General features: G+C 38.6%; 1 protein-coding gene across 5 annotated transcripts in view; it reads right to left on the bottom strand.

The window, feature by feature from the left end:
* Nucleotides 1-24,016, bottom strand: part of LOC126202951 (testin) — a 104,534-nt gene that overhangs the window by 35,056 nt on the left and 45,462 nt on the right. The window contains exons 7-13 of one of the 5 annotated variants that reach the window (XM_049937061.1): nt 22,110-22,170; nt 19,039-19,387; nt 18,726-18,935; nt 18,412-18,642; nt 17,696-18,334; nt 2,855-3,312; nt 1,812-1,916 (exon numbers count right to left, since the gene is read on the bottom strand). In XM_049937061.1, coding sequence (XP_049793018.1) covers nt 1,812-1,916; nt 2,855-3,312; nt 17,696-18,334; nt 18,412-18,642; nt 18,726-18,935; nt 19,039-19,387; nt 22,110-22,170 — 2,053 coding nt within the window. The remainder of the gene's footprint in view (nt 1-1,811; nt 1,917-2,854; nt 3,313-17,695; nt 18,335-18,411; nt 18,643-18,725; nt 18,936-19,038; nt 19,388-22,109; nt 22,171-24,016) is intronic. The other 4 variants (XM_049937065.1, XM_049937064.1, XM_049937062.1 and 1 more) reach the window with 4 other exon arrangements.

The raw sequence follows: 24,016 nt of genomic DNA, 5'->3' as shown, positions 1-24,016 counted from the left end.
TAGCCTGCCCATGGTCACAACCTGAACCCAACAGAACAACTTTGGAACGAGTTACAAAGCCAATTTCATTCCAGACTCCAGCATCTAACATTACTATCTTCTCTGGTTTTGGCTCTTGTGGAGGTATGGGATGCCATTCCACAACAGACAATCAGACACCTCACTGAAAGTTTCCCCAACAGAGTTCAAGCTGTCACAGAGGTGAAGGGTTGGACACACCCTCAGATTAATCTTCAGAAATAGGGGTCAGTCTGCAGCTCATGGTCTTGCGGTAGCATTCTCGCTTCCCACGCACGGGGTCCCGGCTTAGATTCCTGGCGGGGTCAGGGATTTTCCTTGCCTCGAGATGACTGGGTGTTGTGTCATCTTCATCATCATCATCATTCATCCTCATTATGATTGGAGACAGGCAATGGCAAACCACCTCCATTAGGACCTTGCCTAGTCGGCGGTGTGCGTCTCCCGCATCGTCCCCTACGCTCCTCGGAGTATGGGCCATCATCATCATCATCATCATCATCACATCTGTAGGGGTCCAAATACTTTTGATCTAATAAACCATTTAGCAACGTGATATGGTCTCTTAATCATGAGAAGAAGTGAGTAGGTTACACAACAGAATTACGGCAAATGCTAGATCATTACTTTTGTAATCTATCAGGGGAAATCATGTAGCTTATGATACTATTACTGGATTGATTCTTGCGTAGAACTCATCAGTCTGGGATCCTTATTATGGAAGATTTAGAGGGGGAAGATTTATGGAGAAGTCAGAAAAAAAGTTGTATGTGTCATAGTGGGCTTGTGGAGCATCATTGAGGTACTCCAATGGCACCAGTGACATAACAAGAAGAATCACAGTTCCTCCCACATATATCTAAATAAATGACAATACAGTAAAATCAGAGAAGTTTGAACTTACATAGAGCCTAAAGATAGTCTTCGTTTCTATGCACTATTCACAAATGGAACAGAAATGGAGAAAAATGATGGTAGCACATGCGGTACCTTCTACCATACACCATACGATGGCTTGCAGAGTACATATTGTACGCAACAATGATTTGTATTCCCATCCATGCCACAGCATGTCACATACTGTGGATGACAAGTAGGCATAGTTCTTCACTGCTCCTCAGACTATGCAAGCTGAGAGTACAATGAGCACAGTTTTGAGATGAAATACAGGCACTCAATTGTGTACTGCCGTTTGTGGCCTTCAGACCACATCATCTGATACAGTGTGTTGACTATTGCTTGTTTTGGAGTTCTCTCTCTTTCAGTATTCACTCTGAACTGATCTTGAACACTTGTGGAGACAATGTTGTTGTCTTTTGATCTGTGTTTCTAACTAATCATTCAATACATGAACTTACTTACATTACTGATCGTCTAGAACTACTGTTCATTTCATGGCTTAGTGCACCACAGTGTGCCAAGTGATGCAGAACTTTTTCTATCTACGCCAAGGAGGATATAAAGTATAAATGTATATGTAGAGCAGTTTACAATGTAAGCTAACATTTTGCAATAATTTACAGCTTTATAACTTAGTTTATATTGCTTAGGGTTACAAAAAAAATAATCTCAGAATACCACTGTATAAGCAATTCAGCTTCCAGTTCCCCCAAGTTTACTGTGCATATTTCTCCAGCAAACTTTTGTCTCAGTATTATGTAAATCACAGCAATATGCTGGAGGGGAGATACACTGGTTAACATAAGCAGGCAGGCAGGCAGAGTAATGAGACAACATAATATATTGTGGTAGTTGTCTACTGGTGTTTAACTAGAACTGCTGATCAAGCTTACTTCATCACAGGCAAAGCATCGAGGAATCTTCAGGAGCTCTGCATAATGACGGCCACAGTAAACTTGTCCCTTATTGAAGAAGTAAATGAGGTCCACCAGAAGCTCCTGAAACAGACAGTAGTTTCTGAATGCTAAAAATGATGGTGACAAAATTTTAAAAATTAATCTTAATCAAATGAATGTGATGATTTAAAACAGAAAACTATCAAGATTTGGTTTTTTAAAGCCTTTTTTATCAAAGCACTGTTGATATTTATTTGTGTAAACATGTGATTGGTCCTCTTTTACAATGACTTCAAATGCACATCTAAAATTGTTCCACTTGAAGTTCCTTGCAACTCAGAACTGAAGTTTTCAATATTTCACTTTCATAAAGTTGAAGAGTGAATCGTTTCCTGAGATGCAAGGAGAGGTAGTCTACAGTGGGTGCAAGCTCACGGCTGCAAGGACGTTGGGGCATGTACAAAAGGTTCCCACCTTAAGTACTAAAATGTGTGGACAAGGTAAGCATCCACTGTTGAAAATCAAAATAACTCTAATCTCATCTTTACATATTGTCACTGTTAGTTTGATACCAAAAGGCAACCATCAGAATTTTGACTTCAGTAAATTTTGAGTGATACCACTAGACTGCTGTTTAAGACTCCAGGCTCCATAACTATTCCATGACCTTCTGCAGTGACTGTAATTCATTTGTGGTACTACTGTTTATTTTTACAGTCATTTTAATTTACTGTCACACAAAAAGGTATTCCTAACAGATGATCAGTGCAGTCTACTGCACACATGCAAGCTGACCCTAGCAGCCAGTTAAATTTTTCAGCCAATCAGCCACTACTTATAATGCATGCCTTGTACCTCACACTAAATACTGGCCGCATGGTCCAACTGTGCTTATATACTGCTGTCACTGATCACCTTCAAGCTGTATTACTTCAAGTAAAGGACAATTGGATGGTGTGTTGCATAAAAACAAAAAAGTTGCTGAAAACGAATAAATTACATTTCTGCAAGAACAAGAAAATCAGAAAATCAGCTCTTACCTTGCAAGTAGCGCAGACAAAGCAGGACGGGTGCCATGCTACATCTTGTCCTGCTCGGTCAGCGAACACAGCTACGTCACCAGCCTGAATTGCACCTTTGCACTCCTTGCAATTAAACTGTGGCTGCTGCACAGCTGGAGTATCATCAGTTTTCATTTCTGCCATGTGACTTGACAACTCTCCAAGTTCCGCATCATGTCTGTGCTGCTGCATTGCTAGAGCTGACTTCGGCAGTGCATCAGTAGGAACACCTTCAGAAAAAACAGTCTCTCCGTGAGGACCCAATGAAGAATAAATGGAAGTCTTGGCTGGAAGGGCTTCTGGCATTCCAAAAGGATCATGCCCAGTACCAACAGTGTCAGCAAACCTCCCTTTCTGTTGCCTATGGGCATCATCATGTGATTCACCTGGAATATACTTTGTTGGAGCTGTCTTCCCAGGTGACAAGTTGTTGACTCCTGTCAAAGGTAGAACAGTTTTGTGAGGATAAGTGACTATCAAGAGCCACATTTATATCCAAGTTCTGCATGTCATTGCACTTGATTTATAAGAACATGAGGTTCTAAGAAGCTTAGGTTGCAAAAAACACACAAAACAGGATGGATACCAAGACTACTTATTTACTTAATTTTTCTACAGTTTAACTGTGTACAGTAGACAATGAACCAATACTTTCAGTGCTGCATACATTTCTTATACTAAAACACAATAATTTTTCAGCTGGAAATAATAATATCTAATTTGTATTATTGAGTACATATGTAACAAGCATGAGTACATATAACAAGCATCAAAGGTTTTTTTTTTTTTTTTTTTTTTTTTGACACTCCTTCATGGATCAGGACTAGGGCTCAGTCAGATAATATTTTACTGATGATTTGAGTTCATTCTGGTCCATTATTACTTTTGTGTGTCTCAGTAGTGCATCATACAGTTTTTGCTAGTCTGGGGTAAACCTCTTTAGAATAGTGCTGTATTTGTCCACTGAACATGTAAATTATTTGTATTCATTACAAGAATGCGAGGATCACTACTGTTCAGTTTTCCTTTTATAATAATTACATAATCTAATATGTGCATACAGACTGCATGTTACTCTTCCATTTACTTTTAACATTAACCTAATTACCTTTTTCTGTGCTCTGAAATATTTTGGGCTTGCTCTGAAGTTGCCCCAAAATACTATCCCATATTTCAATACCGAGTGAGAATGTGAAAAATATAGTTCTGACTATTATATGAGATGTAATTTCTTAGAATTTTGGAGTTTGTTGAACATCTCTATAATGTTCTTGTGCAGACTAAATGATCCCATAATGCAACACACCACTCTTCATCACATCATCTCTATTTAATCTATTAATCCCACATGGTAAGGGCCCCAGACTGATGAACAATAATCATGAGGCAGTCAAATGAGAGTTTTTCAAGCCCTTTCTTTCATGGATGAAATATATTTCCTTAAGCTACTCCCAATGAATTTCAGTCTGGCATCTGCTTTTCCTATTAATTGTTTTATGTGGCCATTTCACAGCAGGTCATTTCAGTAGTAACTCCTAGGTATTTTACAATCATTTGTTTTTCCAGTGATTTGCGATTAATACTGTAACCAAGCAGTAATTAATCTCTTTGCCTACTTACGTAAATTTATTTACATTCAGGGTCAACAGCCCATCCCTGCACCAATTGTTGACCCTCTGCAGGTCTTCAGGCATTTTGCTACTATCTTCTGGTGTTGCAATCTTCTTATAGACAATAGCATCATCTATGAATAGTCTAGTCTCATGGAGCCTCCAATGCCATTCACCAGACCATTAATATAAATTGTAAATAGTTATAGATCTTCAATACTCCATTGGGGTAGTCACAAGATTATTTTTGCATGTTTTGGTTAGTTCCACTAAGAATGACGTGGTGAGTTATATCTACAAGGAAGTCTTGAATACAATTTGGCTTGCTACTCAGTGAGCTCATGTTTTATTCATTAAATGACAGTGTGGAATTGTAGTGAATGTATTCCATTAAGTCAAGGAAAATGACATCAACTAGTCTAAGGCACTTTGGGTCTCATGAACAAACAGAGAAAGCAGAGTTTCACAAGACCTCTATTTGAGGAAGCTATATTGATTTTTGTAGAGATTTTTGTTCTCCAAGAACATCATAATGAATGAGTGTAAAACATGTCACATAATTCTATGACAATGGTATCAGTGATGGAGGATTATAATTATGCAGAACTGTCTGATGATTCTTCTTGAAAACGGGAATGGCTTGCACTTTTTTCCAGTCAGTAGGTACACTCTGTCACTCCAGTAACCTGTTAGAAGGTTTGTGAGTCCTTTCACACTATCTCTGGAGAACCTCACAGGAGTCTCATCCAGTCCAGTTGGCTTTTCACTGCTGAGCAGTTGCTTTTCTTTTCTGTGATTGCTTATCTCAACAACTGTTTTTGATATTTGTGTGATGATTGAAAAGGGGAAATGATATTCTGTGGTGAAACGATTTCTGAAGACTAAATTCACTACTGTGGCCTTCTCCTGTCATCTTCTGTTTTGGTCGCAGTATGGTCACCCAGAAACTAGATAGACAATTTTGATCTGCTTACCAATTTTGCATAAGAACAACACCTTTTAGGACTTTTAGTCAATTAGTTTGGCAAAATTTTACTTGTAAATTCATTAAATACTTCTTGCATTACACCCCTTATGCTCATTTTGGCTTCAGTCAGTTCTTGCTTGTCCACTAGGTTTTGACTTCACTTAAATCAGAGATGAACCTCACTTTGCTTTTGCAGAAACTTTCTAACCTGACTATTGAACCAAAGTGGGCCTAAGCCATCTCTCACAACCTTGTTGGCACATACTTGGCTAAGGCATGTTTTACAATGATTCAGAGTTTCATCTACTTGTCATCCACAACTTTATTCTCAGAGCTGAATATTTTATGATGACTACTTAGATACTCTGCAGTTTGTATCGTGTCACTAATGCTACCAAAAAAAAATTTCCTAGTGTTTTTCAAACATTCATTGTAATACCTATAATAACTGATCGCCGATTTCCTCATTGACATTAATAAGATTCAATAGGTTCGGCCTGTTAGTTACTAGGAGGTCTAGGACACTGTCCTCACATGCTGGTTCTTTAACCATCTGCTCAACGTAATTTTCAGATGAGACATTCAGAAATATTTTACTCAAATCCATTTCTCTGACACCACTTTCATTTCCTGACTCTCCCTTTCTACACCAGACAAGCTGATTCCTCCACTACTAAAATAGCACACGATAATAAAATTTATTTGTGATATTCTCCAATATGTCTCTGAAGTGCTCTGCCACTACAACTCCTGACACAGGAGGGTCAACTAAAGCATGCATTATATTCTTTTACCCACCTTTAATGTAATGCTTTACCCACATTATTTCACATTTAAAATCTGTAATAACCTCATTATACACTACTGAGTTCTTTATGGCATTAAACATGCTACCACCACCACTTGTGTCTAGTCTACCCTTCCATAAATTAAAATCTTCACTGCTGCACACTTCTATTCCTAATAATGTGTGGGCATTATTATCTTTAATAAGCAAGACTAATTATGAAACTTTACCATGGCTACTTTTGCAGTATACCAATAATAAATTAACATTCTCTCTTTTCGATCTACAAGATGAAGAATTCTCCTTTCAGAGTAATCTGGCTATTCTATCTTTGAATGTGACAGGCATTTTACAATTTCCCCTAAGAAGGGGTACCTCTAACCCAAAAACCCTCATGTGCAAGCCATACATACCCTGCTATCCGAGCAACCACTCCCTTTGTGTGATACTCTTGTGACCTGTCAATGTGGACACTACAATTCTTCCCTCAATAGTGGAAATCAAGAATAGCACTTTTGCAATCACTGCAGAACCATCTGAGCCTCTGGGTATGATGATGGAAATGATGAGTTGTGCTTCCACTCCACATATGATGCTAGATTCGGAGATTGGAAAGTTCTGTTAACTACATGTCAAGTAGCATTTTTTGCTAAAAATCTTCATGAAAAATAATAATGTACAGGAAAAAGAACTTCATTTTTACAGATGTAGGGAACTTTTGTTTTTGAAAAGTATCACTGTAATCAATTAACTATTAAGCTACTAGCAGCATACATACAGTAAAACTGAGGAAGTTCCACGTTTTTAAAATTTTTGTTGAGCTGCTGCATTCTAATTCCAGCCACACATTGATGTTGCAGTTTGGGACAGTAATATTTTTCAGGAACAACTTTAATTTAACTTTCTTGCCTTTTCTTTCTCTGTATGTCACCAACTTCCACTGATATACAGGGTGATTATAATTTAAGTTAAACTATCAAAACACTGTAGAAATAACACCACTTGTCAGAATGACATCAAATTGCAACGGAGTATTATCGGAGAAGAGGGAAAATGTAAGGCAGAAGAAAAAAGATAGTGTGAAAATTGATCAACAGACGGTGCTGTATGTGTCAGAATATGTAAATGAAAACACCTGTCATGCGCACGACACACGGCTTTTCCTTCTTTCACGTCTGCGACATTCGCCATGACTGTCTCAATGCAGGATCGCACTCTGCTTGTAAAGTTGTATTACAAGAATGATGACTGTGCATACGTTGCTCTGCATAAGTACCGGACACTGAAGGGTTTGAAAAAAGCCGTTGGTCCGATGACTGCCATGGGTCTGGAGAAAATGATTCGGAAATTTGAAAACACTGGTTCTTTTGGTGTGCAACCTGGTAGATGAAGGAAACGAATTTATTCGACATCAGTGGAAGCAGTGGCCACAGCAAGGCAGGAGGAGATGAGTGGTGGTGGAGTACAAACGTGTAGTGCACGGAGAACTGCCCGAACACTGGACATACCCGTGAGCATGGTGCATAAAATCATACAAAACATCCTTCTTTGGTATCTATTCAAAATTAACCATGTGCATGAGTTGTTTCCTGCTGACCTGCTAGCATGAGAGACCTTTGCTTCAGAATCTCTTGCTCGGATGGAAGAGGACAATGATTGGCCATGGAAGATTTTGTGGACAGATGAAGCCCACTTCCATCTGACAGGATATGTCAATACACAGAATTGTCAAATATGAGGAATGGAAAATCCACACGCAAATCAACCAGTACCACTTAATCCTGAAAAGGTCACTGTGTAGTGCGGGCTTATGGCATCATTTGTCATAGGGCCATATTTTTTCGAAGAGACAGGTGCTCCCAGTCCAGTTACCTGTACTGTCACTGGTAAGTGCTACGAGTGTCTTTTGAGCAAACATGTCATTCCAGCTCTCCAACAGCGTGGATGTGTGGATGGGATCATTTTTATGCAAGATGCTCCACCTCCGCACACTGCAAATCCAGTTAAGCAGCTGCTGAAGTGCCATTTCGGAAATGCTACAATCATCAGCTGCCATTTCCCTACAGCCTGGCCGTCCCAATCACCTGATCTTAATCCGTGTGACTTCTGGCTGTGGGGCTATCTGAAATATGTAGTGTTCAGTGTTCCAAATGCAAACTTAGCTGCACTGAAGGCATGCACTGTGCAACACATTCTGAATGTGAACCCAGAAACACTTCGATCAGTTGTGGAACACACTGTTTCTCATTTTCAACTTATTGCAGAAGATGGTGGACAGCATATTGAACATGTTTTGTACCAGTCACATGGAAATTAATCATCCGATTTGATTTTTTATGCGTTTTTGACCTCAGAACAAAAAAACCCGATGTGATTGATGCTTTTTATGCAGTTTTAGGCCTAAGGACAATTAAAAACCAATGTGAGTGATGCTTTTTGTGCGGTTCTTGGCTTCAGAACAATTAAAAACTGATTTTTGCCATCCAATATGATGTGACCTTGCTGTGGTGGATGGGCTTACATAATTAACAGTATCACACCTGTACACCCATGCACACTGAGTAGGCCTAGTACAGTTTGTTAAACGTCAAACGTACACCTTAGGCATTGTTGTATGAATCATTGGTCACTTGAAGTCAATGACTATTAAATTATGATGCTTACAGCGCCATCTATTGCTATATTTTGTAACTATTTATTTTTCTTGTGCCATACATTTCCCCACTTCTCCAATAATATTCTGTTGCAATTTGACGTCATTCTGACCAATGGTGTTATTTCTACAGTGGTTTTAAAGTTTAACTTTAATTATAACCATCCCGTACATTTGCAGATTTTGGTTTGTTACATTCTGTGCATAATTGTCGGAAACAACAGATATGTTAATGTTTAACATGTGTGCACAAGCATTTTCACAGTGTCGTTTGATTTTTATTTGTTGGTTGTCACACACAAACTGGATAGTTTCCTCATATTAAACCACCACTTTCTCTCTGTACAGCCAATATTTCATTTTCTGACACCTCACTTTTATTTTGTAATAACTTAATAATTTTGTTTTCGGAGTCAATTTTAATTGGCAGTTCCTAAGTTTCAACACACAAAAAGTCATGGCATGTCCACAGAAAACTATTACTTAGGAATTCTAGGTATATTTTTGCATCCTTTTCATGTAACCAAAAAATAAATTTACTTGATACTTAAGATGAATTTTATCAGTGCAATATATGAGTGTAATCCCAAAAGTAAGGTCTCCTATTTTTTTATAAGTGCAGAACTCTGTTCGTGTGGCAGTTGGTCACACTGTTATGAAGAGTGCTTCACACGCTATGTGTAAACATGCGCACGCCGTGCTGAGGCGCTCAGTCTTGGCTTGGCAGCCATTGAGAGTGGAGCTCCCATTGGATGTTACCACCAAGTACGAATTGCATGCAGTTATTTGGTTTTTGAATGCAAGGGGCACTGTGCCGATCGAAATCCATCGCCAATTGATGGAAGTGTATGGTGAGTCGTGCATGGATGTCAAAAATATTCTTAAGTGGTGTAGAGTGTTTGCAGCTGGTCGGACCAAAATTCACGACGAACAAAGTAGCGAGAAACCGTCAATTTCTGAGGAGACAATGTTGAAAGTTGAGCAAAGCATGTGTGAAGGTCAGCGGATCACCCTGGTTCCTGAGGTTTCCCGAAGCAACGCTCACAAAATTTTAACTGAAACACTGAACTACTGGAAGGTGTGCGCAAGATGGGTGCCACACAAGCTGACTGAGGACCACATGCGGCAATGAGTTGATGCTTCCCGCGCGTTTCTTCACCACCAGGGCAACTTTCTGGACTCAATTGTCACGGGTGATGGAACCTGGGCATACCACTCTACACCTGAGACCAAGCAACAATCACACCAGTTCATAACTTTCTGAACAGCATGGCGGCGAGCTGGTATGACATAGGCATACAAAAACTGCCACAGTGTCTACAAATAAGCATTGACAGAAATGGTGATTATGTCAAAAAATTGCTAAATTTTCAAGCTGTAAATCAATGTAAACCATTGTACAAATAAACAGATCTATGTACTTATAAAAAAATAAGAGACCTTACTTTTGGGATTACCCTCATATATTGGGATTCAAAGTAGTGATTAAGAAAGTGATCAAATATGTTCAAAGAAGGAACTTACAAGCATGAAATATGTATGTATATACAAGAATGAGGTTTGAATCACATTCTCTGCGAAACGAATTGTTTAATTTTTTGCCTTTTTGATGACTGGGAGGTGTCACTGCACTTTTCTATTGGCGACATCTTATTTTGCTACATTACCAGACTGAATAGTAAACTAGTACTTAATAGATTTCAGAATGTCCACAATATGTGTTACTAGAATCCCAGCCTATTAAAAGATCACATGTTACTTCCCTCTGTGACTTTCTGACAGGAGGCTGTTCAGGTTTTCATTGCAATTAACAAAGATAAAGAAAAGCTGTCAAGATCTTAGAGTCTGTGAAACAAGAACCTTGAAATCCACCTCATAGCAGCAGAAGGATGGGGTAGGGTGGGATGGGGGGGGGTAAGATTTGCTCAGCAAGCAGCTAACAGATGCAGGAACTGAATGTCTCCCGGGATAAAAAGACACATTTGATCAAGAACCTAGCAGGACAAAAGAGTATTTTATGAATTATAAGATGCTATGGACTAGAAGATGCACTTTAATTTTTAAGCAACTTTTTAAAAAAAGATAACATTTTTACCATTTTTTATTATTAGATTGTGAAGCCAGACTAAAAAAACATGTTTTAATTTATAAAACTGAATTGACCTTTAAAATCCCTGAAAACTGTCATCTGATCTCTCACTCTACACCACGACTGTTGTATCCACTGACACACTTGTTTCATTGTGGGTCGTTTTAAAGCTCCATTCGCCATGAATTCATGCTGGGTTTCATCCATCATCCATTTGTGCCATTCCTCCCCCATATACACTTTAAATGGTGTATTTACTGAGACATCAAGAGGTTGCAATTGTGACATAAGTCTTCCCAGAATAACAGCAAGCTCTGTATTTCCCTGTCTCAATTTCTCCTTCACAGAATTTTTCAAATGACTACTACACCGATCTAGCCAAGAAGAGAACTGTTCTTCAATAAAGCACCTTGGCTTCTCTCCCACACTCTGTTAACCCATAATTTCACACCAATCTCGTCCATCCAGTCCCTGTCATGTACATGAACACCACCACAAGACAGTATTTCAGAAGGTTTTGGCATTTTTTTGAGCTTGAAGGTGATCACTGGATTAAGTTTAGTACCTTCAGCACAAGATGAAAAGACAACAGTGTAGTGCATTTTCTTTTTTTTTTTTTTTTTTTTTTTGCATGTCCACTTGTTTTTATGTCCGCATCTTGTGGTCTCGCGGTAGCGTTCTCGCTTCTCGAGCATGGGTCCCAGGTTCGATTCCTGGCAGGGTCAGGGATTTTCACCTGCCTCGAGATGACTGGGTGTTGTTGTGTCGTTTTCATCATCGTCATTCATCCCCATTACAGTCAGAGGAAGGCAATGGCAAACCACCTCCACCAGAACCTTGCCTAGTACAGCAGTGTGGGTCTCCCGCATCGTTCCCCTACGCTCTGTTAAGGAGTATGGGACATCATCATCAGTTGTTTTTATGGTTACAGTTTTAGCACCTTTTATGGCAACAACTTTGTTACTCGGCACATCAAATGTCAGAGTTTCGTCCATATTCACTATTTGGCTTAGTTCCACAATGGTTTTCTTTTGATATTGAATAACAAAGTGATGGAAAGATAATACAAAGGGTATTCAAAAAGTTTTGCACAGTCTTCTCTATTTTTTTATTTTTTGCAAGAGGAGAATGAAATTTTTTGTGAACATACTTGGAACTTTTAGCTATAAGTTGGTATATAAAAGCATTTTCTTTTATTTACAGGTGAGCCATAATGGACCGTGAAGTAGATGTCAGGTTGCAACAACGGTCGGTGATAGAGTTCCTCTTCGACATCTCAAGACCTGCGATGACTCTGCCACATCGATTCACAGGGAGTTGTTCCCTGTTTATGGGGAGGACACAGAGGATCACAGCAGTATCCAGCGGTAGTTGCAGAGGTTTAAAGAAGGTGATTTCTCTCTACTGGACAATCCACCATGCGGTAGACCATTGACAGCAGTGAGTGGTGTGAATAAGGAGACCATTGATCAAATCATCCAAAATGACAGATGTGTGACGACACTACAGCTTGCTGAAATGACTTGTTTGTCATGGGGTAGTGTGGTACCACTGCTACAGTCACTAGGGTGCAGAAAACTATGTGCATGTTGGGTGCCTAGATTACTGACAAGAGAAATGAAAACGATGAGGAAGAATGTGTGCGAGGGTCTCATAAAGACCTTTACCGAAGAGTGGAAACAGTGTTCTGATGATGTCCTTACCCATGATGAAACATGGTTGTTTTTGTCCGAACCTGAGAGCAAAACCCAATCCATGAAGTGGCGTCATCCGGGTGCCGCTTGGAAAAAGAAACCAAGACTTTCATGAACAGCAGGCTGAAAGGTGATGGCCTCCTCCTTCTGGGATCAGTGTGGTGTCATTTTCATTGACTTTTTGGAAACTGGCTCCACAATTAACCAGGACCGTTACTGTTTGTCACTGGACAAGTTGTGATGTGTCATCAAGACCCACAGACCACAGCTTCAGGGTCAGCTCATCAGACTATCCATGACAATGCCAAACCCCATTACAGCCCTTACGACACAGGAGAAAATCGTCAAAATGGGTTGGAAAATTGTTCCTCAACCTCCCTACAGTCCGGACTTGGCTCCATCTCTTTGGTTGTTTGGAGACCCACCTGCGCGGTAAAACATTTGATAGTGAGAAAGACCTTATTTCCTGTGTCAAGTAATGGTGTAAAAGTCAACCCCCAAGAATTTTGCCAAAGTGCATTTACATCATGGAAAGAACGTTAAGCCAGATGCGTCACAACTGATGGAGGCTCAAAGTATAGCTAAATGTTCCAAGTATGTTCACAAAAAATTCATTCTCCTCCTGCAAAAAATAAAAAAATTAGAGATGACTGTGCAAAACTTTTTGAACGCCCTTTGTATTTTCTCTTCATACTCTTCTGGCATTTTCTGAGATATTTTGGTTTTGGTTCGCATGCTAAGTCTATGACACTTCACAAACTTGACAAACATGTAGCACTAACCAACACTCCTCTTAAAGTCTGTTAAGTTCCACTGTAGCACTAGGTTATGAGCGAGTATTTCACTCACTTCTGCATTAATTCCAATGCCATTGTGACAGTCCTCAAATCCATTTCAATATCTCATCATCTATTTTTGGCCATTTTGCCTTCAGTCCTCTTTTCGCAAATTTTGTCTTCCTCATTTTTTTTTTTTTTTTCAATTCTTGTTTACAAGCCTGCCAACGGTGAATGGTTTTTGCTGTTGGTGTAGGGAGGGGGGGGGGGGGGGGGATGCCACTCCACTGTTCTGTTTCCATGTCCTTCTGCATATGCTATTACTTTCAATTCATAGCCCACATCATATGAATAACCATCAGGTTACCTTCCATTAGGAATGTGGGTGCACTCAATGCAGGAATGTGGGTGAACTCAGCAACTGTGATCTGATTTAAAAATTATAGATCACAGCAATCAGTTGTCCTCTTTTGCAGGTTTTATTTAGCAAATCCAGATTTCAGCTAGTGTTTGGGCATCAGTCACAGTTCTTTGAAAAAATATTCAAAGAACTGTGACTGATGTCCAAACAACAGGGAACTGACATGCACTGAGACTAGAATATAGTGCATTGATAATGGCTAGGCACTAAGTGGAATCTGGATTTGCCAAATAAAACCTGCAAAAAAGGATGACTGATTGTTGTGCTCTATAATTTATAAATCATATGGATACCTTTTATTTTTTCCCGTTATGAAACTAGCTACTAACAAAAATACTGCACTGCTACTGATAACACAAACCACTTTGAATTCATGTTCACTGGAACCATAGACGGCAATGATGCATCATAGGCTAGACAATGCTCTAGATTTGCGAGAGGTGGGAGGGAGACAGTGTTAGCAACTTGTGAATTCCTGCAAATCATGTTCGCCGCATCGGTGCACTGCTGCTGCCAGTTGAATCCAATGTTGCCAGAGATAGGTTTCCCACAGCATCAAATATATGGCTATCTTTAAGACTGGTGCGAATTTTACATCAAAGACTGGACATTTTTATATTAATTTCGAGTAGAAGACATACCTGAATTTTCGAGGCAATTTTTCAAAGAAAAAAGTGTGTCTTATAGTCTGTAAAATACGGTATAGTGCAAGGCAGTCTCTTATCCTTGGAGTGGTAAACTGCTCCTAATGCTGCATGAAGTAGCGTAATCTATGCCACAGGATGGAGAAGGCCACACAGAAACCACTCCATTGAAGACCCACTGGATATGCCTTGCTTCACAGAAATGATGATGGGCTTTGAAAATCTCTGCTGCCAACGGTATAGAAAAGAAAAAACTCAATTGATTGATCCACATCTATCAACACAGCAGCTTTCTAGTTAATGTGATGAAAGGATGACTCAAGGCAAGGGAGGAAGAGTAAGACCTAGATAGCAGTCTATATCTACATAAACACTCCGCAAGGCATCATATGGTGCTTGCGAGGAGGGTGGGGTGGGGGGGGGGGGGAGGGGTGGTACGATGTATGATAATTAGTCATTCTCTTTTCTGTTCCATCTGCAAATGGAGTGAGGGAAAAGCAATGTCTATATGCTTCCATATGAGCCCAGATTTCTCTTATCTTGCCTTCAGAGTCCTTATGCCAGGTGTGTGTTGTGGCAATACGAGCAGATCAAGTATGGCATTCAGGGAAGTTCATATTAAGAAATGAAGAGACTAACAGGGAACAGAGAGTAATGGAGAAAAGAACTGCTGCCAACCAATCTTCAGGGCACAGGATAGGTATATCTGAAACAGAAAATAGATAAACAAGCACCAGAATGATCGAACTGCAATGACCATAAAAAAAAAAAAAAAACTAGTACCAGTCAGAGAGAGATTTTGGAGCAAATCTCACCACAAGATTACCATGGTAAAACAAACTTCAAAAGTGGGTACAGGAACAACTCATTCTAAGTTCCCCACACAGATGCATTTATGTACCTAAAAATCCTCAATACCACATGATGCAAGAAAATAGGACTCCTGCTACTGCTTCCGCAAAGGCAATACACTGTCATGGTTGTGAGAAATTGACACATCAGTGATAAAAGACATTATTGAGAGATAGTTGCTAGACATTGTTAAGGTAAGCACACTTAATCCTTTAAGCACCATGGACAAGATTTAAAAATATAGTTTTTCTGTTTAATGGTCACTCCCTTCTATAACAAACTAAATTCAATGGAACTGATGTAGAACATAATTCGACAAAAAAGTCAGCAAGCAGTAAAAACAGTCTTATGTTAAAGACTTTCAAAGAACAAATACAAAGTTGCATAAGAAAAGTAACTGCATAAGAAAAGTAATTTCAGAAGACTGAATCAGAGCATGTATACATGTCATCAATATCGACATTCTGGCGCCTTTACGGAACATGAACATTAAATATTTGTAATATATATTGGGATTCAAAGTAGTGATCAAGAAAGTGATCGAGTAATATGTTCAAACAAGCAACTTACAAGCATGAAATATGTATGCATATACAAGAATGTCCCACATTAGACATGTATGCCATACATATCAGTCAATCATCTCTAGTCGAATTGCTTGTGAAATAGCAACACTGTCTCAAAGAAGTTGGCTACACTAAATTTTATTGGAAAATTGAGAGCAACTGTGCATTCATGCATCAGTTGTTGTGAGAAGCTTGTATTGCTGGGCTGTTACAGAAATTGGCAATTTGCATCAGAACAGCAAACTGATACTATGGAGTGTTACATACATCAAGGAATGTAAAGAAATGTTTCAAGCACAGTATCCTGGAACGAAACTCCCCACAACCAGCACTATTCAAGATCTGAACAAGAAATAAAGGGCTGTAGGAATATGCAGAGGAATAGGCAACCAACAATGAGGACCCTGAAATTACAGACAGAATTCGCATGGATATTATGAGAAGTCCACAAGTTGGTAAGGAGGTCATTGTAGCAAGTTTGTGTACCTTGGACACTGTGTCATTATGTACTAAATGACAGAGGAATAGGCAACCAACAATGAGGACCCTGAAATTACAGACAGAATTCGCATGGATATTATGAGAAGTCCACAAGTTGGTAAGGAGGTCATTGTAGCAAGTTTGTGTACCTTGGACACTGTGTCATTATGTACTAAAAGATATGAAATTAAAAGCCTACTCTTTGAGTATGGTGCAAGAGTTGAAATTTGAGGACTTGGAAACTTCATTACTGTAATTGGCTGTTAGTATCAAATGCAGATGGTTACTTGGACCCTTGCTTTACTTCATGTCAGATGAGGCCTGATTTCATTTGTCAGGTTATGTAAACTCCCAAAAATGCAGATACTGTTCACAAGATAACCTATGTATTCTCCATGAAGAACACTACCACTCAGAGAAGATAGGTGTTTGGCATGCATTGTCCGGTGTACCCCATATTTTTCAATTACACCTTAAACAACACAAGATATGTAGAGATCTTTGACTCCTGGATGCATTGATCACCACTTCCAGCATCTATTATAGAAAAGTAACTACATAATTTTTAACATTACTATTATCTATTCTCTTTTAGTTAGTTCACAGTTTCTCAAATCTTGGGTGTGAAGCATACTGGGGTTTTATGTGGGACACACTGTATTTCCCCAATGTCAATAATGTTTGCAAACAGAGTGCACCAGCTGTCTCTTCTGTTTCAGTGGTGGTGCCATTTCTAGGTCAACAAACAACCATGTTCTTGCTGGTGAGAAATAAAGATTCATCAAATAAGCTATACTTATATAAACAAACCAGTCTGGATGAAGTGGACAGTTGATTATATTACAGCAAAGAAATCAATATAGCAACCAAAGTCAATTGAATGGGCTCTTGCTGGTAGCAGTGAGACATTTGATAGTGAACTATGAAATCCCACAAAATACTTTCTGAAGTTCACACAGAGATGATCAATTCTTGCCTTGCCTGTTTTGCAACAATATGGAGGCCAACCACTGTATATGGTATTCTGCAGATCTGTTGAATACAACTTAGATTTTTGTATAAATAATTCTTACTCAGTTTTTCTCCTTTAATGGCTGTGTCAGCAAATACCAACAAAGTTGAAAATTAAAGTATATACAGAATGCAAACAAGGACGGACAGACAAATGGAAGGACATACCAATAAGACAGATGGACAAACATATACACAGAATAACGAATGGACGAACACAGAGGACATGCACAAATCGACAACGAAGACATGGACACACAGAAGACTTACCAACTTCCCAATGACTTGAACCAGCATTTCTGGCAGCTATTGGCTCACTAGATGTGCTTTCCACAGGATGGGACATATAATGTGGTTTATGGCCTAATAAAGAGCTTGTTCCTTCAGAATTTCTTAACTGAGTTCTGGAGACAGGGCTTTTAATATTCACTGTATCAGACTGTAAAAGTGCTCCTGGCTGTTGACTGTAAATGTCTTCTTTTTCTGCTGGATGCATTGAATATCCCAAATTTCCCTCTTGAGGGATATCTTTCCCTGCCCATTGCTTTACAGGCTCATTATATGGCAGTTTGTCTGGACAGGCATTCTGGTAGCACTCCTGCCCACTAGGATATCTTGAGCCAGCAACTGCACCAGCACGTAATGTACCAGTATTTTTATTGTGAGGAACAGACTCATTCTTAAATCCTTCAGGTGCTCCACAACTTTGAGATAAAGATGTAGCTATCATTGCAGGTGAGACACCTGGCACATTAGTAGAAACAGACATAATCATTGGACGCGTTGCAAGTGAAACAGTTGCACCAGCTGGTGAGCTCAATACGTTATATCCAGGAACTGATTCACTATGTTTAGTGCTCATGCCTTCCATCCATTCACTTTGCTGTTTTGGAGACACAGGGTCTACTAATGGAAAAATGAAAGTTATCTCAACTACTGTAAATTTCACAGAGCAAAGGATGATATTTTTCACTTTGTAGAGTTACCTCGTAAACCAGTTCTGCGGTATTCAGGCGATAGGGCTGAATGTTTTTCTGGGACAGATTCTGAATACACAGTGTGGGAGTCAGGATGCATTGTGTGAGCGAACGTGGCATCTGCTGGCAAAGTTGCAGCAGTGTTTTCAGGCAATAGTCCGTAGTGTTGATGCCCAACATCATACCGTTGATGCCCAACATCTCCTTGTTGCTGACCTCTCTGTGAAACAGGATCTGCTACTGGAAAAAATGTGATATTACTTTAAGAACCATCAGCTTTTCAAAGACATCTAGTAATTTTGTCTTTTGCTTTAAACAGTTACCTCCTGAACCAGACCTATGATGCTCGGCTGAGGCAAATGAAGGTTTTCCTGGAACAACTTCTGAGTAGGCAGTATGAGATTCAGGATGCAGTGTATGTGATACACTGGCATCTGCTGGCAAGCTTGAGACACTCTCACCAGGCAACGTACCAAACTGCTGACGACCCACACTTGCCGATTGTTGGCTATTACCTTTCTGTGACAGACGATCTGAAAAGAAGAAGAAGAAGAAGAAGAAGAAGAAGAAAGAGTATTTTATTTCCAATATTTTTTTATAAAAGAAAACTACTTTTCGATTTCATTGTGTAGTTACCTGTTGGACCAGCCCTTTCAAATTCTGATGATGTATATGGTTTTCCTGGAAGAGCTTCTGAATATGAAGTTTGGGATTCAGGATTATGGTAAGGCTTCCAACTTGGTGCAAAGTTACTTGGTTTCTTCAGATTTGGTGGCATGGTGTTAGGAAGTGGTGGGGGAGGTGGTGGAAAATCGTCATCTTCTGTGCCAGCTGGCATATGAGGCACTGCTGGGTGGAATGGACGAGGAGCAGAGAAGGCAGATGGTGGAATGCCACGTATGGAATCTGCTGAGTGCGATGCTGGAAGAGATTTTTGGCCAAATGCTTCTGATGCCCACCTCACATCTGCATGGAGTAATGGCACCTGCAGAAATTCAGACGTATTACACTTCTTATATACTGTTTTCACTCTAACTTCTGCTACAACTAATTATAAATCAAACACAAAAATATACCAAACACTGATTGAAGTATTTCATTCAACTAATTCCAATACAATCCAAAACAGAAGCCTGTTATCTTAGATATACAGAAATTCCAATTGGCAATACATAACTGCAAGTTACTGTTCAACACATAACAACACCTGAAACAAGTATCCACAATTACGTAACTATTTATAGTTTCTCAGGAAGACAAGTCAACATTACAGAGGTGGCAAGAATGATCTAGAAATCTTGGTGTGTCAGAAACTGGTGCATCCACGATCACATGTGAGGAAGCAGTACTGCCCACTCACTGTTATTTTATTTATTCTTTTCATGCTAACAAGCTATGATTTTTCCTCTCCACCCACAAGACCAGATTTTAAGATGCAGGTATTCTCTATTTTCGTTCATGAACTGCATGATTTATGTCAGCTATATGATGAAACACATTCTGGTGGTGTCTTGTGTTGGAAAAGATTGTGGTTGTGGTAATCTTTGAGGACCAAGTGTACCCATTGGTCGATATGTGGCAGTTTATGAATAGTAATGTATGCCACCAAAATAATGAAGACTTTAAAATGAATAAACAGTGATAAAAAGTATAATACATCTATAATGTGTAGAAATCTGTGATGAAAAAAATGACTGTATGTAAAGTAATGGAAAAAAGCTTACTTTGCTGGTTGTTAATGCAAAAGAAAGGTTTTAAAATAAAAAAAGAAAAGAAAAACTGCTTGCTTTTGTATCTGGCTCTTCCATTTAACATTATGCATGGAAGGAATGGTATGTGATTATATTAATTATGTTTTGGTAGAAACAAATATAAAAGATGTAGTTGAACAGTATCATTTTTGTGACTCAAACATCCTTCTGCTATTTAATGTTTGTTACACTATGTGAGCATAAAGTGTAATACACTGAGAAGAAATTATGCTTCTGAAATTTGTTAATTGTAATGTTCTTGCAGACATAATTTGAATAGTTATATAACTCAAAATTATATCATGGCAGTGCACAGCTGTTTCATACTCATTGTCTTTATTAACCAAAAGATAAAAGCATTGAGGCCTATGCCACACTGGTGGTGAAATGAATATGCAATTGCAGAAAAAAGATATGTCCACTGGCAATACTTTTCTCTTCGTGTAACTGGATAAAACCTCACAAAAAAGTAAACACAGAAGAAATTCATTATTTTGTTTTTACTATACTATTACACACATGATGCTGTGGACTGGAGCCGAGAATCAAATATAAAAATGCAATGTATCATCTCACAGAATTCTTAAACATTTTTCTTCCAGTGAAAGACAATAGATGAAAGTTTATAATTACAAATTGGCAGTGCTGTTTCCAGATGTCCAAAAGGAAGTCGCATACCCCACCAATTACAGAAGTTGTGGTGGAGACTGTGGAGTAGATCCAACATGTTGGAAGTGTATTGTATTACATGTAATAAGCAGAACATCCTCTAATTGTCCAGAAAAAGCTAGTCATTGTGTTCTGACATTGTTCCTTCAAAATAACAGCACAATTATCAAAAACGTACATTAAATGTATTGTATGTTGGAAATCACTTGGGACAGGACATAAACTTTTAATTTTTTTTTTTTTTTTCCCAAATGAGAATTTCTGTAGCCTCACAGAATCTTGATCTTTCTTGTTAAGATGCCTTGTATATTTGTTTAGTTTGTTCAATGACTTCTGAAACTAGAGTAGCAGTCTGTAATCTGAGTATCACTCTTTCTAAACTATATATATCCATTTTCTCTCTGCCTTCTTTCTAATACAATTTTTATTATTGGCTCCTGCCCCACCCTCCCCAGCTATATAACCTATTTTTCACTGTAATGAAGCTTTGCATTTTTTTCGAAAACTGACTTACGTCTTTGAGCTAGTGGTTGCTAGCATCTCATGCTGGCAGTTCAGAATGTTAGTCACAAATTCTATCTCGCTGTTACTTCCAGCATTCTTCCTACATTTCATCTCTCTCATAATCTATGGTTTCATGTGACATTTCTCCTTTTTTAAATCTGAGATGTTTCTATTTTAGTGGCTGGTGAGAGAACACTCTTCCTCCTTGTCCAGCATTGTTGATACTCAATTCTGACTTTATTCTTGAATTAGATATTTGTTTTATTTTTTTAATCCAATAACCAAAAGTAAAATTGCACAATTTATCTTATAAATTTATACACAATCTTTCGCTATAGTTGTATACTGCATGGAGCAGAGCATAGACTGGGTGATGGGCACACAGTATGAACAATTTCCCAACTGTGATTCTGGTAGAACTCTTCCATTATGCGTCAAATCGTCACATTTTATATGAAAATTAAGGTATCGTGGCATTACAATTGTCTTGCAAAAAACACAATTACAGTGCAGAAATCAATCTGTGGATTTATACATTAATCAATACCAGTGCATTTTTATGTAAAATGAACTGCAACAGTTACAGAATATACACAAACACACAAACTTAATAACAATAATATGCTAAAGCACCACAAAATATGAGTGTGATTCATTACACTTATTCTGCCATGCTTACTAACCCATTTTCAGGATAATATTAGTACTTCACCACTACAAATATTATGTAAATCTTGTTGTTAAAGATGAATGAATGAATGAATACGAAATGAATTCACTCACCTTGGTGACACGTCCTTGTCCAACAACATTGCTCTTTAGATTGTCAAGATATTTCTTCAGCCTATGCATGGAAAATAAATATCATGCAAAAAATGTAATTAAGTGACATTTCTATAGGAAAAAAACTTTGACAAAACAAAAAATTTAAAGAACATAATAATATAAAAACATATATATAATAAAATTTGCAGTAAAAAGAAAAGCCCTTCAACAGGTAAACTGTAAAACATACAGGCAACACATAGTTGCAATTGAAATACAACTTTATGGAAAAAGGCACTAAATACTGAGATATGACACCAAAATAAGTAATTGTTACTTCACTCGGTGTAAGAGAGTTACAATGGGAATAAAGGTAGACAAAAAATGGATATGGTTGGGACGTAGTGAAAGGATGGTATGCAAGAGAGGACTGCATTTTCCCCCAGAAATGTTAAGTGGTGAGTTCCTGTGCAGCTTCATGGAAAATAGCAATAAGAAATGATTTGTGACATCTGTGGATTTCAGTGTGTCCTAGTATGAACGTGCCACCCACTAACTGAACATATGTAGCAAATACATGGATTTTTCAGGATAAGTGTTAATTCTTTTGTGTCAGACATTGTACAGTACTTTTCCAGCAGAGCGCAAGAACATATGTGTAATAATCTCCTTATCCACTGTCACTTAGCTGACTGATTTTGATAAAACCTGGCACAGTATAAAGATAAACTTCTAGGGAAAAAACCAGTCACTGATTAATATTTATCCGAGTAATCGTATTTCTTTTGTGTTGAGGCTGTATGTCCACAGTATATTCTGACTAACAAACTTCAAACCACACGCTAATAAAAAAAGAACCTATAATGACAACAAATAAACCCCTTATCTTCAGGGTTCTCCAGAAAGAGGGAAGATGACTTTCTTTTTGCAGAACACTAGTGAAAAATTAGAGAACCTACATATGAAGTTGACTACAGAACAATTCTACTGTTGTCAACACGCATTTCACATAAGGACTGTGAAGATAACATAAGAGCATCACTCGATTTGCAAGTGGAACAGGAAAGGCATCCTCCACCTTGCACCAGATTGTGGAGTATGTAATTAAATATGTATGTATGTATGTATGTATGTAGATGTACACAAAGAAATCTTCAAGTATTGATTCTTTAGTCCTGAAATCCTTCATATGACGTCCTGAGGCTATCAGTTATGCTAATCTCTAGACAGTAGAGTTAGGCACCCATACAACAAGGGCTCGTCAAAAGAAAACAAGACAGACTACATAACAAGCATTGTGCAGGTGCTGGTAGCACAGGTAGGTGTGCGTATAGAAGTGCCCTCTATTAGGAAAGAACAGTGTGAATGTTCACCACTGAGCCATTTGTCTGTTAGACACAACATGAGCAACAAGTCGTGTTTGTGTGTGTGTGTGTGTGTGTGTGTGTGTGTGTGTAGGCGAGGGGTAGTGTGGGTTTTGACTACAGAAGGATTGTCAGGAAGGGAAATTCATGCCCAAATGTCTGAATGTCTGCTGTGTATGATGGACAAAGTATATCAAGTGCACCTGTGTCTGTATGGAATAAATGATTCGAAGAAAGTTGAGCGTCATTGAAATACAGAAGTCGGTCAGGACAGAGTCACTGTGCCACGACTCTTTCAGTCATTGTTGTGGAAATGCTGCCATCAGAAATAGTCAAAAGCAGACAATGGAAGATATTTGGCTATGTTGGGAATTGGTCATGGTGCCACTCATGCTTTTTTGACAGAGCATCTGAAGTTCCAGAAAATCTGTGTGCATTCGATTGCCCACGGGGCGATGGAGGAGAAGAATTTGAATGGAATGTCAATATCACTGCAGCACTTAGAATGGTATCATGATGTAGAATATTGTGTCCTGTCCTGTACTGTCACAAGAGATGAAA

Source organism: Schistocerca nitens, chromosome 9, assembly GCF_023898315.1.
Source record: "Schistocerca nitens isolate TAMUIC-IGC-003100 chromosome 9, iqSchNite1.1, whole genome shotgun sequence".
NCBI classification, from domain to species: Eukaryota; Metazoa; Arthropoda; class Insecta; order Orthoptera; family Acrididae; genus Schistocerca; species Schistocerca nitens.
The sequence above is the reverse complement of the archived record's forward strand: the minus strand, read 5'-3'. Positions and strand labels throughout refer to the sequence as shown.